The 16,431-nt window shown below is 44.4% G+C and overlaps 1 protein-coding gene across 1 annotated transcript in view; it reads left to right on the forward strand.

Annotated features, from left to right (window-relative positions):
• The first annotated feature begins 774 nt into the window (after positions 1-774).
• TSPAN8 (tetraspanin 8) overlaps positions 775-16,431 on the forward strand; it is a 37,631-nt gene continuing 21,974 nt past the window's right edge. The window contains exon 1 of the mRNA XM_061637816.1: positions 775-940. Coding sequence (XP_061493800.1) covers positions 881-940 — 60 coding nt within the window. The 5' untranslated portion in view covers positions 775-880. The remainder of the gene's footprint in view (positions 941-16,431) is intronic.

The following is a 16,431-nucleotide window of genomic DNA, read 5'->3' on the forward strand; positions in this document are numbered from 1 at the left end:
GGTAAGTCAAAAAGCCCAGTGATTGTTTGGTGCAAGTACATTTGGGTTTCAATACAATCTAAATGAACATCAGCAAAAAAAAGTACCATTCACACCATCACTTGGTGTTCATTCTGAAATAAATCCTGCCTCTATTCATTTCCTTTGTGTGTAAAAAGATAGTTTTCAAGACAGTAGAACAGCTGAAACCATAAGAAGAGGGTACAAGCATAGGGGACATACTCTGCAAACACGCCCAGATTCTCCCCTTAGAATGCTGTTGCATAAGAACAACAAAAGCCTTTAGAGGAAATTGACAAAGACCGAACAGGGAAACAGAAGTAAGAACGGTAGACTCTTGCTTTCAACTCCTTCCTTTTTGGCAAAAATGTATAGCATATATCCTATTACTCAAACTAAAACTCTGAGGTAATAGTAAATACGGCAGCATGTCAAAAGGAGGGTGAAAGAGGAAATCCTAAAACTGTTGCATGTTCTTTTAACATTTTTATTGGCCTTAACACTCTAGCCCTTTGACATTTTGCACTTACGTTTTCACTCCCTTCACCTAGCCCCCAATATGTATATTTACTTTTGAGGTGTTGGACAAATATGGCTTTAGCTGTAAAGTATGTTGGTTGGTTCTATAAACTGAAAGAACGTCACAGATGTTAGTCAGAGATAGCTCTAACTGGTGCTTTTTTAAAATTGCCTAGTTAATATTTATCCACAGGATATGCATGATCTGACTAATTGTACATACTTCTGATTTCAAAGTAAGGGAAGTGATCTATGAGCTTCCTCAAAGAGTGTGGAACAAAAAGTATTTTGAGGGGAACTCTTCTGAGAGGTTTTACACCTGTTTAACTGCCCTTGTTGGATTTTTTAGAAAAAAATTAAAATGGCTGGTGTGAGCAGCTGCATGAAGTACTCTATGTTCATCTTCAACTTTTTGTTTTGGGTAAGTCAGAGTTTTTCAAAATGATTGTCAAATGAAACAAAGCTGATTCGGGGTTACTGAAATGGTAGCTAAACAATAAATAAGATATTTGTGGAACAGCATTGCTGTTGAGATATGGCAGGTGCCTGCTATTTGTGCTTTCTGGAAACACATGTTTCTTTCAACATGTTTTTCCAGCTGGATGAAAAGGTCTCATATTTGTGGAATTTGTTGTGTACTGTTTATAAAACTATTTTTGTTTTTATGGTGTGTTTGCTGATCACATTGACACTCAAGTGAAAGGCAGTTCATAAATTAATTACTTTAGTTGTTTTTTAAAAAAAATTGTATGTTTGTAAATCGCCTTCAGATTCACATGAAAAGCACTTCGTAATTTTAAAAAGTAACATTTGGGGAGGGCAGACTGTGAGATTCCAAGAGCAAGATCAGAACCCAGGCAACAAGTACTTTGAATTTAAGCCAGTAGTTTATTATATATGATACGGCACATGGATTAGACAGCACATTAACAGGGTACTGGGAAAAGAAAGACTATATTTAAATGATGCTAATAATACACGCAGGTACCCAACAAATGGTCGGTGTTGTCAGCCATCAGTCATGTATCTAGAAGAGTGTGGAACTTGTATCTCTTCTCCTTCTGATATTTCTATATGATGATCAGTGCTCAGATTTCTTAGGATCTAGGCCAAAATTAAGAGGTCTAAATGTCTAATTGAGCACTGGGTTGGGAATGGAAGGACACAGAGTGCTGGGAACTGTTTGCACTGCTATCTCTAGTATGCTTGGTTCTTAATTCAGAGTAGAATGTATACAAAGAAGCAAGCTTTGGTGTAAATATTTCTTTTGCTAGCTTGGGGCAACTCTGCATCTTATATAAGTATAAATATTAGAAATATGTACAATCACCATCTCCAGTGCATAATTTAGTAATAATTTAGTTGAGAAATGATTGAGATTGTGTGGGATTGTCTAGTGCTGAGCATTTATTTATTTAATTCAAACACCCTGCCTTGTCTTCTACCATAACTATGGGCTCTTAAGGAACACAGAAAGCTGCCTTATACTGAGTTAGGCCATTGGTCCATCTAACTCAGTGCTGTATACACTGACTGGCAGCAGTTCTCCTGGGGTTTGGACAAACTTCTCTCTCAGCCCTATCTGGAGATGCCAGGGATTGAACCTGGGCCTTCCATGTGCAAAGCAGATGCTCTACCACTGAATGATGGCTCTTACCAAATCAGACTGGTATGTGTGCACGTCATTTTCAGCAATTGCTGGTCTATCTGCACTCTGACTCCCTTCTTACTCACTCCAAAGCCCCCCCCTTTCTGTTTGGATATTATACAGCCACAAGAGTGGCTGTATACTATAGCCAACGTGGATTTTTCACATTCCGCAATGTTAAATTGAAAATACCTCCCATGCCATTCTGATGCTTCCCATAAACTCATTTCAAAATAAAACCTTACCAAATTTACAGTCCCGAACTCAGAAACGCTTGCTTAACAACACTCTCAATTTTCATGGCGATACACAAAACAGTCAGAGAGAATAGAGAGTTCAAAGTCTAAAAAGAGAGAAAAAAACTCCAGAGCCCTTTTGGACTTTTTTTTGTCAGAGTTCTCATAATCTGTTGAAATTCATTAAAAATCAGCCATGTTCACAGAGTAAGAACATAAGAACATAAGAACATAAGAACATAAGAAGAGTCTGCTGGATCAGGCCAGTGGCCCATCTAGTCCAGCATCCTGTTCTCACAGTGGCCAACCAGGTGCGTGGGGGAAGCCCGCAAGCAGGACCCGAGTGCAAGAACACTCTCCCCTCCTGAGGCTTCCGGCAACTGGTTTTCAGAAGCATGCTGCCTCTGACTAGGGTGGCAGAGCACAGCCATCATGGCTAGTAGCCATTGATAGCCCTGTCCTCCATGAATTTGTCTAATCTTCTTTTAAAGCCATCCAAGCTGGTGGCCATTACTGCATCTTGTGGGAGCAAATTCCATAGTTTAACTATGCGCTGAGTAAAGAAGTACTTCCTTTTGTCTGTCCTGAATCTTCCAACATTCAGCTTCTTTGAATGTCCACGAGTTCTAGTATTATGAGAGAGGGAGAAGAACTTTTCTCTATCCACTTTCTCAATGCCATGCATCATTTTATACACTTCTATCATGTCTCCTCTGACCCGCCTTTTCTCTAAACTAAAAAGCCCCAAATGCTGCAACCTTTCCTCGTAAGGGAGTCGCTCCATCCCCTTGATCATTCTGGTTGCCCTCTTCTGAACCTTCTCCAACTCTATAATATCCTTTTTGAGATGAGGCGACCAGAACTGTACACAGTATTCCAAATGCGGCCGCACCATAGATTTATACAACGGCATTATGATATCGGCTGTTTTATTTTCAATACCTTTCCTAATTATCGCTAGCATGGAATTTGCCTTTTTCACAGCTGCCGCACACTGGGTCGACATTTTCATCGTGCTGTCCACTACAACCCCGAGGTCTCTCTCCTGGTCGGTCACCGCCAGTTCAGACCCCATGAGCGTATATGTGAAATTAAGATTGTTTGCTCCAATATGCATAATTTTACACTTGTTTATATTGAATTGCATTTGCCATTTTTCTGCCCATTCACTCAGTTTGGAGAGGTCTTTTTGGAGCTCTTCGCAATCCCTTTTTGTTTTAACAACCCTGAACAATTTAGTGTTGTCAGCAAACTTGGCCACTTCACTGCTCACTCCTAATTCTAGGTCATTAATGAACAAGTTGAAAAGTACAGGTCCCAATACCGATCCTTGAGGGACTCCACTTTCTACAGCCCTCCATTGGGAGAACTCTCCTCTTATTCCATGACTGCTAAGCTTCCTCAGAAGCCTTTGGTGAGGTACCTTGTCAAACGCTTTTTGAAAGTCTAAGTACACTATGTCCACTGGATCACCTCTATCTATATGCTTGTTGACACTCTCAAAGAATTCTAATAGGTTACTGAGACAGGACTTTCCCTTGCAGAAGCCATGCTGGCTCTGCTTCAGCAAGGCTTGTTCTTCTATGTGCTTTGTTAATCTAGCTTTAATAATACTTTCTACCAGTTTTCCAGGGACAGAAGTTAAGCTAACTGGCCTGTAATTTCCGGGATCCCCTTTGGATCCCTTTTTGAAGATTGGCGTTACATTTGCCACTTTCCAGTCCTCAGGCACGGAGGAGGACCCGAGGGACAAGTTACATATTTTAGTTAGCAGATCAGCAATTTCACCTTTGAGTTCTTTGAGAACTCTCGGGTGGATGCCATCCGGGCCCGGTGATTTGTCAGTTTTTATATTGTCCATTAAGCTTAGAACTTCCTCTCTCGTTACCACTATTTGTCTTAGTTCCTCAGAATCCCTTCCTGCAAATGTTCGTTCAGGTTCAGGGATCTGCCCTATATCTTCCACTGTGAAGACAGATGCAAAGAATTTATTTAGCTTCTCTGCAATCTCCTTATCGTTCTTTAGTACACCTTTGACTCCCTTATCATCCAAGGGTCCAATTGTCTCCCTAGATGGTCTCCTGCTTTGAATGTATTTATAGAATTTTTTGTTGTTGGTTTTTATGTTCTTAGCAATGTGCTCCTCAAATTCTTTTTTAGCATCCCTTATTGTCTTCTTGCATTTCTTTTGCCAGAGTTTGTGTTCTTTTTTATTTTCTTCATTCGGACAAGACTTCCATTTTCTGAAGGAAGACTTTTTGCCTCTAAGAGCTTCCTTGACTTTGCTCGTTAACCATGCTGGCATCTTCTTGGCCCTGGCGGTACCTTTTCTGATCTGCGGTATGCACTCCAGTTGAGCTTCTAATATAGTGTTTTTAAACAACTTCCAAGCATTTTCGAGTGATGTGACCCTCTGGACTTTGTTTTTCAGCTTTCTTTTTACCAATCCCCTCATTTTTGTGAAGTTTCCTCTTTTCAAGTCAAATGTGACCGTGTTGGATTTTCTTGGCAATTGGCCAGTTACATGTATGTTTAATTTAATAGCACTGTGGTCACTGCTCCCAATCGGTTCAACAGCACTTACATCTCGCACCAGGTCCCGGTCCCCACTGAGGATTAAGTCCAGAGTTGCCGTCCCTCTGGTCGGTTCCATGACCAACTGGTCTAGGGAATAGTCATTTAGAATATCTAGAAACTTTGCTTCTTTGTCATGACTGGAACACATATGCAGCCAGTCTATGTCCGGGTAGTTGAAGTCACCCATTACTACCACATTTCCTAGTTTGGATGCTTCCTCAATTTCATATCTCATCTCAAGGTCTCCCTGAGCATTTTGATCAGGGGGACGATAGATCGTTCCCAGTATTAAGTCCCTCCTGGGGCACGGTATCACCACCCACAACGATTCTGTGGAGGAGTCTGCCTCTTTTGGGGTTTCGAGCTTGCTGGATTCAATGCCTTCTTTCACGTATAGAGCGACTCCGCCACCAATACGTCCTTCCCTGTCCTTCCGATATAGTTTATATCCAGGGATAACCGTATCCCATTGGTTTTCTCCATTCCACCAGGTCTCGGTTATGCTCACTATATCAATGCTCTTCTCTAAGACCAAGCACTCCAGTTCTCCCATCTTGGTTCGGAGGCTCCTAGCATTAGCGTACAGGCACTTGTAAGCAGTGTCTCTCTTCAAGTGTCTTTGGCACTTGTGGTTAGGCCTGTGGTAATTTTGCCCTTCTGAATTTATATCCTGTGCCCCTGCTCTCACAATGCCTACGTCTAGGCCTACCCCTTTTAAAATTTCATCATTTCTTTGGTTTTTATCCCAGGGGGGAGGTTTATTCCGAACCGGACCTTTCTCAGCTCCTGTCGGGTTTCCCCCCTCAGTCAGTTTAAAAGCTGCTCTGCTACCTTTTTAATTTTAAGTGCCAGCAGTCTGGTTCCATTCTGGTTCAAGTGGAGCCCGTCCCTTTTGTACAGGCCCGGCTTGTCCCAGAATGTTCCCCAGTGCCTAACAAATCCGAACCCTTCCACCCGACACCATCGTCTCATCCACGCATTGAGACTGCGAAGCTGTGCCTGTCTGGCTGGTCCTGCTCGTGGAACCGGTAGCATTTCAGAGAAAGCCACCTTGGAGGTCCTGGCTTTCAGCATCCTACCTAGCAACCTAAATTTTGCTTCCAGGACCTCACGGCTGCATTTCCCCATGTCGTTGGTGCCAACGTGCACCACGACCACTGACTCCTTCCCAGCACTGTCTACCAAACTATCTAAACGATGGGCGATATCCGCAACCTTCGCACCAGGCAGGCAAAACACCTTGCGGTCTACACGCCCATCACACACCCCACTGTCTATGTTCCTAATGATCGAATCACCCACTACAAGGATCCCTCCACCCCCTGGAGATATATCCTCGGCACGAGAGGATAGCTGCTCATCCCCCAAGGAATGGGTCCCTTCTGAGGGATCGTTTCCCTCTTCCTCAGCTGGATGCTCTCCTTCCCCGAGACCATCGTTCTCCATGATAGCAGGAGAGCTATCATCGTTGGAGTGGGACACAGCTATAACGTCCCTGAAGGCCTCCTCCACACACATCTCTGCCTCTCTCAGCTTTTCCAGGTCCGCCACCTTGGCCTCAAGGAAATGAAGTCGTTCCCGGAGAGCCAGGAGCTCATTGCACCGAGAGCATACCCACGACTTCTGTCCAACAGGCAGATAGTCGTACATACTGCAGGCGGTGCAAAACACTGGAAAGCCCACACACCCCTGCTGGCTTCTTACCTGCATAGTTTTGTTTAAGGTTTATTACGTCAATGGGTTGGAGACTGCGGTTTAGTTGAGGTCAGGGAACAGACGGGCAGAGTGGGGGGCCCTGGCCTCCTCGCCCTGCTGCCGAACTTGCTCTGCTGCTTAACTCGCCTTGACGCTTTGTCAGCTGGGGCTCCCTCTAGCTCGTGGAGCAGGCTCCCTCGCTAGGGTGCTCTGACTTTATATGTGTGGCTGGTTCCTCCCAGCTACTGCTGCCCATCAATGATGTGTTACTTGAGGCTGATGGCTATCAGCTGGGGCTTAACTCTTTAGTATTCTCTCAGGCTTCCTTCCTTCCTGAGCGAGGGACGGGGCTGTTTAAGCTTTTGGCTGCTTTTAATCTAATCAAGGGGCTGCGCCTTCCAGGCAAGTCTTTTGTGTTTGTTGTTTTCCCACCTAGAACAGCCTGACCTTTCTTTAACCTAGGGAAACAGAGCTTGTGGTTGTGTTTCAGGAAGGCTGAAGCTGCCCTTTTTAGCAAGGACTGAGCTGACTCTCTCCCTGTATGTGTCAGTGGAGTTTCCTTTTCCCCCTTCTCTCCGACTGGAATTTAGCCTTGTTTACAGTGTCCCCTGAAGCTTTCCTGCTAGGGTGGTGTTGAAAACTAGCTTTCTATGGGCTTCCTTCTCCTAGGATCTGTCTCCTAAGATATAGGTTCTTTCAGGATTTGGCTCCTAGCTCAGGGTGACCTTGGGCTGCCCTTATTACTTATTGCTCTGAGCTGTTTTACTTCAATTAAATAATGGAATAAATGGGAGCTACTTACCCTCTTTTCGCTCTGCTGCTTAACTCGCCTTGATGCTTTGTCAGCTGGGGCCTTGACGCTTCGTCAGCTGGGGCTCCCTCTAGCTTGTGGAGCAGGCGTACCTGTAATCCTAATACTGACCTTGCCCCATACTCTGACCTTCATCTTCTGCAGTTTAAAAGTTAAAAAAATGCCTGGCTGATTTTTAATGCCCAGCCTCCAAGAGGTCTTCTGTATATTTAAAAGTTGTACACGAGGAAGGGAGAATTCCACCTTGTGGTTTTTCCCATTACAGTGTTGAAAGAACACCTGCACTTGGCTGACTTTCTCTTCTCCTAAAGATACAGGATCAGTCTCAGGCCCTGAACTGGCAACCCTAGTGGGAGGCTACATGTGCCTTCTGTAGAATAAAAAGGTTGGGGAAACGCTGAAAAGCAATGATACTGTTTACAATGTTTTCTGTTTGGAAAGGAAAGGGGCTTCCCTTCTGCCCAGTGCCCACCCACCCAATCTTCTCCCTTCCCCCACCTTGTTCCCTCCCTGCCCCTTCCCCAGGTCAGTGTTGGACTATGACCTGGAAGACCAGGGTTTGAATCTCCACACAGCCATGACTTTGGGCCAGTCACTGCCTCTCAGCCTCAGAGGAAGGCAATGGTAAAACCACATCTGAATACCATTTACCATGAAAGCCCTATTCAAAGGGTCTCCATAAGTCCGGTCGACTTGAAAGCAGTCCATTTTCATTTCCAAACATGATTGCACAGAAATAAATCCCATTGAACTCAAAAAGTATGCAAATGACCAAACCCACCCTCCCTTCTTCTCCCTCCTATCCCCTCCCTCTTGCCCCTTCCCTCCCCCTTCCTTTGTTCCTCCCTCCCCCTCCCCTTCCAATCCCCTCCTTCCCCTTCTCCTTCCTCCCCCTTCCCTTCCTCCTCCCCATAGTCAGTTTTACTTATCTTAATCATGATTGCACGGAAGTAAATACCATTGAACTCTATAAGCATGCAAATGATCAAACCTGCCCTCCCCTCCCCTTCCTTTGCCCCCCTCCAATATGCTCCTTCCCCTTCCCCCTCCCTTTCCCCCTCCCTTTCCCCCTCCCTCATGGTCAGTTTTACCTATCCTAATCATGATTGCATAGGACAGCCTTTCCCAACTAGTGGGCCATCAGGTGTTGTTGGACCACAATTCCCATATTTCCTGACCATTGCCAATGCTGGCTGAGGCTGATGGGAGTTGTGGTCCAACAACATCTGGTGGCCCACTAGTTGGGAAAGGCTGGCATAGGAGTAAATCCAATTGAACTCAATAATTATGCAAATGATCAGACCTGCCTTTTCCCTCCTTCCGCTTTCCTCTCCCTTCCTCCTCCCCTCCCCTCTTCCTTCTTCCTCCTCCCCTGGCCACTTCAGCCCTCCATCTCTCTCCCCCTGTCAGTTTTACCTATCCTAAGCATGATTGCATGGGAGTAAATCCCACTGAACTCAATAAACATGTAAATGATCACATCTGTCCTTCTCCTCTTCTCCTCCTGCCTGCTCCCATTCCAGTCCTTCCCTCTGCTTTTCCATCCATCCCTCCTCCTCCTCCTCCCTTCCCCATCCTCTGTGGTCAGTTTCACCTATCCTAAGCATGATTGCAGGGGAATAAATCCCACTGAACTCAGTAAGCATGCAAATGATCAATCCATTCTCAGCAAACTTGCACAGGATCCCATTTCTTACCTCCTGGATTAAAAAGCAGGGAAATTCACTAATAGGTAAAAAAATCTTGTGGTTTAAGAACGTACCTATAGCCCACAGATATTTCTATCAAACTTTAAAAAGCAGGGAAACTGGGCAGTTATAGTGAATGCACCAGGGGAGCAGGAGACCTGACCTCCTCTCTGAGATATTGTACTGCCCTACAAATTTGTCAAAATGCAAACGCAATTTGGGTTGGTCTTTCACAGTCCAATCCACTTGCTGTGTAGCTTGGAAGAATTTGGTAACGTGCCTCTGAGCATATGGTGAGTGGTGGCAACACCTGCAATCAGCCCAAATAATAGAAACAAGACATGTACTGTGCTGATTTCTTTTAGCAAGGAGGAAGCAACATTATTAAGATAGTTGATATAGTTCAGATGGTCACTTTAAATATGTCTGATATACTTTGCAATTTTAGTGAAGTTTCCTATAGGAAATCATTTTCTTTTGCTTTTATTTCTATGAATATGTGAAGTACAGCAACCCTTTGCAAAATTTACACTAAAAAAACTGCAAACATAATTGTGGAATAACGATACTGACATCTGCAGAATAGTCTCCAGTGGACCTCAGAAGTGTCTCAATTTGCACAAGATGAAACAGTGGGAGGTGAAATATATTCTAGCAAAATTCTAGATGTGCTCTATGTTTTTAATTGATCATGAACACCTTGCCTTAGATAAAGTGGTTTAAATATAGCAGGCTGAAAACATGCATCCTCTTTTTTCCACTTTCCACTTTCATTACTGAAGTAGCAACATTTTGCAATCAGTCTGATTTTACATCAAACTGCAGTTTCAGATTCAACTGTTAATGCACCCAAAATAAAAATAGAACATAACCTCCAATTTGAAACACAAAAGGCTGTCTCTACCATCATATGACATTGACCAATAAAAAGACTTTGAAATTAATGAAAATGAATTTGACACAGATTTCTAGGATAAATAATGAGGGAAATAAAATTTTCTGGTTTAGATTCTCTGTAGAAACATTAGTAAGACAGGAAAGAAGCAAAGTAAGAAGAACACCAACAAACATACAAAAATATAATTCTCCATCTTTGGAGATGGCAGGTGTTGCCACCACTCATCATATGTTCAGAGGCACATGTTACCAAATTCTTCCAGGCTACACAGCAAGTGAATTACACTGTGAAAGACCAACCCAAATTGAGTTTGCATTTTGACAAATTTGTAGGGCAGTACAATATCTCAGAGAGGAGGTCCGGTTTCCTGGTCCCCTGGTGCATTCACTATAGCTGCCCAATTTCCCTGCTTTTTAAAGTTTGATAGAAATATCTGTGGGCTATAGGTACGTTCTTAAACTGCAAGGTTTTTTGCCTATTAGTGAATTATTCTTTTAATTCCTATATTCAAATGCACTATTGTTGTCCAACACAAAAGGAATCCAAATTTGTCATGTTATATTGCAGTGTTTAGTAAACCATTCAACTTTGCCCACTTTGCATGATTTTAAATGATAAAATGTTTACAGTGGTAGCATGAATATTTTTTTGTGAAAAAAATAATGTAGGTCATCTGGTATAAATAACTGATTTTGCTGAAATGTTTAGCAGAGACTTTTTATTGGAAACAAAGAAATACGGTTGCAGAACCTATCCATGGCATCTTTTTCATTTGTTAAATTTTTATCTGTAAAGGTTTCTAATTTAAAGAGCTTGCTCAGTAAACATAGGTTTACTGAGTTTGAAGGTATGGTGAAAGAGCTGCATGAACATCAGTTGCATGAGCCACAAACCCAGGTCAGCCTGGATGCACTCAACCCACGTTCCTAACATACTATTAAAATGGTCATTTGAACCTGAGGTATGTGGATGCAAATCTAGTTTTGTAACTGCACACATTGGACAAGGAGCTACACCCAATCCTGATTTTCTGATTGAAGATCTTCCTCTTTCAACAAGCCTTTTAAGTAGAGACCTTATGCCAGTCTGTGTCTGTGTTGATATTGCTTTTTAATATGTTTTTAAAGCTTTTTTTAAAAAAAGATGTTTTTAAATATGTTTTGTTTTAATATGTTTTAAAGTGTGTTTTTATGTTTTAAAGTGTTTTTAGTGCTTCTGTTTGCTGCCCTGGGCTCCTACTGGGAGGAAGGGCAAGATACAACACACACACATACATAGAATATTTGTATGGTACACAGGCTTCCAAGCATATGCTAATCTTATTCATATATTGTTGGAAGTTTTGGGATGCAACTTAGCTTGATGGGAGAGTTCATGGGGAAGGGTAGATATAGAGGGGAACCTCTGGGCTTCCTAGACTGTCTTTCTGACCTAACCTGCACTGACCTTCCTTCAGGTGCTGGACTGATACTCTTAGGGTTGCTGACCTCATTTACTGCTCATTCCTTCTTCTTCATCCCATATTGGGAGAGGAGGCATCTTTCTTTTCTCTCTCTCTCCTGCACAGATGAAAGAGCAAGTATGGCTCTTTGCATTTCCCAGTGTAGTTAACTAGAACTAGGATCTTTCTTATCCAGTAAGTATTTCCTATAATAAATGTAAGCTTTCTTGTTTTCTTAAAGCCAGAGTCTCAGTATGGTTATATTCAGGGTCAAATGTGCTCCTTCAACAGGGACCCTGTTACAGTTCTGCCAGCATTTAACTGGAAATTATTCATAAGAAGCTACCTTATACTGAATTGGTCTGTCTAGCTCAGTTTTGTCAACTCTGACTAATGGTGACTCTCCAGGATTTCAGATGGGGTCTACCCCCAGTCCTACCTCGAAATGCTGGGGATTGGGCCACAGGCCATATCAATGACAGGAAACCTTGCCCTCTCTTCGTTGAGCTTCATGATGATCCTGCTTCATTATATAGGATCATTAAAAACCTGAGACAGAGGTGGAGGACCTGTGATCCTCTAGGTGTTCTTGGACTACAGCTCCCATCATCCCTGAACATTGGTCATGAACCTGGGACTTTCTGCATGTAAAGCAGATGCTCTGCCACTGAACCCCAGCCCTTCCTCACTCATTGTTTCTCTCTTGTGTTTCCCTATTGAAACTCTATTTGATTTTTGGTTTGTTTCCTATTTTTAGGATAATCATTGGATTATTTTACTTTCTTTTCACTCTTATCTCATGTTGTGAAAAAACTTCACTGTCCCTGCAGCTTCTCTCCTCTTCCCTTTTTCAAGTGAACTTGCAGATTTTCATTCATGTACAGCACAGCACTTGGCACATATTAACTGCTGTATAAATAATAAATACAAGGAAAGCTTGAGTGGGGGAACAATAGAATATGGCTTGCATTTCCTCCTCGGCTTTGTCCTTTCAACTTTTTATAGGCAAATGCCATCCCACCACCCTACCGCACTTGACTCTTGCTTCTGCTTCCCAGGCTTGGGCAAGGTGCGTGTACAGGCCCATGTGTGCGGTGAGTAAGAGGCCTACTACAGGTCATTTGGTCAGAACTCACCAAAACCTGGAGCCAGTCTTGAATTGCTCAGAAGGACTAATACAGCCACAGACAGAGAGTGAGAGGTCCCTCCTCACCTTATCCTCCTAATCCATCTTGAAATCTGGCATGCAGAAGAGAACACACTCATTCTGCAACACTGCTGGGCAGGTAACCAGTATTTTAAAAAAAGACAGTCACTGCTTATCCACCATGTGATAAGGAAACAGCCACCATGTTCTTAATGGCAGAGAATTTTAATGGAACATATTAAAAGGTATCTATTGATCAGCCTTTCAAATAACTGCACTGGCCAGGGCTTCTGGTTGGTCTGCACTTAAGCACAACGAATGATCCAGACCTGCTTGAAGAAATCCATCCTTAAACTACCTGTGTATTGTGCTATGAAAGGAAAAAAGTAATCTCTCCAGACATTTTTCTCAAAGTGAGGGGATACTTATAGAACATTTTAACATATAATATTTATTTTATATCAGGGTAGGCTAGCCTGCAGCCCTTGGGCTGCATCCGCCCTCCCCAGTACTGAGTAGGACCCAGATGCATGTGTTCTTGTAACACCTCTATTCTCATAACAAAGATCAGTGCTTGAGCCCACATTACACAAAGCTGAAAGTTTTTCTCCATCTGCTGTATGTGAATAAGCAGGGGTTTGGGGTTTGGGGGGGATGACTATGTACTGGAGGTTGGGCCCGAAGGGCAGTTTGGGGATCTTGCTCGTGTACCGCCCGCCCCGCTGCACGGCAGATTCCCTGTCCGAGGTGCTCGAGGTGGTCTCGGATGTACGAGTGTTGACCCCAGAGCTTTTAGTACTGGGGGATTTCAACGTGCATGCTGAGACCACCCTCAGTAGAGCCCCTCGGGATTTCCTGGAAACCATGGCTTCCTGGGAACTGCACCTTAATAATACTGAGCCCACCCATGTAGCCGGTCATGCTCTCAACCTTGTATTTGTCCTGGGAGCGGTAGGAAGTGTTCTGAAGTTGGGGGCTATTTCTTTTACCCCCGTGTCATGGTCAGATCACTATCTGGTGAATTTTGACATCTCGATGCCACACTCCCTCCGCAGGGGTAAAGGACCTATTAGAATGGTCCGCCCTAGGCGCCTGATGGATCCAGAGGGATTCCTGACTGCGCTGGGGGAATTGGAACCTGCTGAAGGTCGTCCGGTCGAAACCCTGGTGATGGAGTGGAATGAGGGAATCACCAGGGCATTAGACCGGGTGGCTCCAAAACGTCCTCTCCCCCTGAATAGGACTCAGACAGCTCCGTGGTATACACCCCGGTTGCGTAGTCTGAGGCAGGAGGTGAGACGACTAGAGCGCCGGTGGCGAAAATCCCGTTCTGAAGATGCTCGGACACAGGTTAGAGCAGCAATAGCTGCCTACCAGGTGGCAGTGAGGGCAACAAAGAAGGATTTCTTTGCTGCCTCTATTGCATCCGCAGAGTGCTGTCCCAGGAAGCTGTTCCAAGTGGTCTGAAGCCTGGTTGGTCCAGTTGCTCAGGAACCCTTGGAACATTCTAGGGCTTCCTGTGACAAATTGGCAAAGCACTTTGCTGATAAAGTCGAGCACCTGAAGAACTCGATTCCGTACGCTGTGTATGCAGTGGGGGATCCAGAGTTGACCAATTGCAGTCCGGTTCTGTGGGATGGGTTCCAGCCTCTCCCTTCTGAGGATGTGGACAAGGTGCTTTCAACGGTAAAGCCTACCACCTGTCTGATTGATCCTTGCCCATCATGGTTTCTTATGAAATGTAGGGAGAAATTAGGCGAAGGGATCAGGGCGGCGGTAAATGCATCCTTGAAGGAGGGTGTTTTGCCACCAGCCCTCAAGGAGGCAATTATAAAACCTATTTTGAAAAGGGCCTCCTTGGATCCCAAAGTCTTGAACAACTTTCACCCTGTTTCAAATCTGCCATTTTTGGGGAAGATCATTGAGCGAGTGGTGGCTGGCCAGTTGGCAGCACACTTGGATGAAACGGATTATTTGGATCCATACCAATCGGGTTTCAGGACTGGACATAGTACTGAAACAGCCTTGGTCGCTCTGGTGGATGATATGAGGAGGGCATTAGACGGGGGAGAATCCACCTTTCTTGTCCTCCTGGATCTCTCGGCGGCTTTTGATACCGTCGACCACGGTATCTTGTTGGATCACCTGGAAGGATTGGGAATAGGAGGCACTGTTTTGCAGTGGTTCCGTTCCTTTCTCTCTGACAGGCATCAACAGGTAGCATTGGGAGATGAGGTTTCAGACCCTTGGCCCCTCACATGCGGAGTGCCACAGGGTTCTATCCTCTCTCCCATGCTATTTAACATCTATGTAAAGCCGCTGGGAGCTATCATCAGGAGTTTTGGGCTGCGATGTCATCAATATGCAGATGACACGCAGCTCTATCTCTCCTTTAAATCTTCACCAGAGATGGCTGTGGAGACCTTGTCCAAGTGCCTGGAATCCGTGAGTGGATGTATGGGAAGGAACAGACTGAAGCTCAATCCTGATAAGACCGGGGTGCTACTTGTGGGTGACAGGGGAGGTTGGGTGCTGTTGACCTACAGTTTAATGGGGTGAGTTTACCCCTGAAAGATCAGGTCCGCAGCCTCGGGGTGGTTCTTGATTCCAAGCTGTCCATGGAGGCTCAGATTTCGGCAGTGAGCCGGGCAGCTTGGTACCAATTACATCTCATACGGAGGCTGCAACCCTACCTCCCTATTCATCAGCTCCCACTGGTGGTACACGCCCTGATCACCTCTTGATTAGACTACTGCAATGCGCTCTACGTGGGGTTACCCTTGAAAACGGTCCGGAAACTACAACTGGTGCAGAATGCGGCAGCTCGGTTGCTTACAAACAGCCGCCGCCGTGATCACATCACGCCAGTATTATTTCATCTACATTGGCTGCCAGTTGTTTTCCGGGCCCAATTCAAGGTGTTGGTATTAACCTTTAAATCCCTATACGGTCTCGGCCCAGTTTATCTGAAGGAGCGCCTCCAGTACCACAAATTAAGCCGCCCAACCAGATCAGCCACACAGGGCCTTCTCTCAGTCCCACCAACGAAAACAGCTAGGTTGGTAGGGACTAGAGAGAGGGCATTTTCAGTGGCGGCCCCCACTCTCTGGAACTCCCTCCCATTTGATCTTTGCCATGCCCCTTCCCTGGATATATTTCACCGGGCATTAAAAACTTGGCTTTTTGGACAGGCCTTCAGGAATTCCAGGGAGGGCTAATTTTTTTGGGATATTTTATTATCTATTGATCGCCCTAACTGATTTCATGCTGCTGTGATTAATGATTGTACTGATTTTATTGTATTTTATCTGTATTGTAATTTACTGAATTTTAGTTTGTACGTCGCCTAGAGTGGCTTCGGCCAGATAGGCGACACAAAAATTAAATTTATTATTATTATTATTATTATGAGATGAAACAGAAACAGAAATTGGCAGCTGGCGTAGTGGAGCCATTCCAAGACCAGTGTTGCTGCCACTTACCGGGATGATGGAATGTTGCAACTGTGTGGGCAAATTGGTGTTGGTATGTGGCACTGACTCTGCTGTCGGGAGGGTGGCAATGCAGCATGTCCCATCGCAATGGTTGTTCCTGCAGTGCAGCGACATTTTGCACCCATGCATGTACTCTAAGCCAAGATGCATCTGCCCCCAACTGAAGGCGTTAACTGAAGACCAGGGAGAGGGCTGAAACCTGAAGAACTTGACTCCCCACATGTGCAGATACTGACCAGATTTTTTACCAAATCTTCCTCAAAAGCAAAATTAGGAC

Source organism: Rhineura floridana, chromosome 8, assembly GCF_030035675.1.
Source record: "Rhineura floridana isolate rRhiFlo1 chromosome 8, rRhiFlo1.hap2, whole genome shotgun sequence".
Lineage (NCBI taxonomy): Eukaryota > Metazoa > Chordata > Lepidosauria > Squamata > Rhineuridae > Rhineura > Rhineura floridana.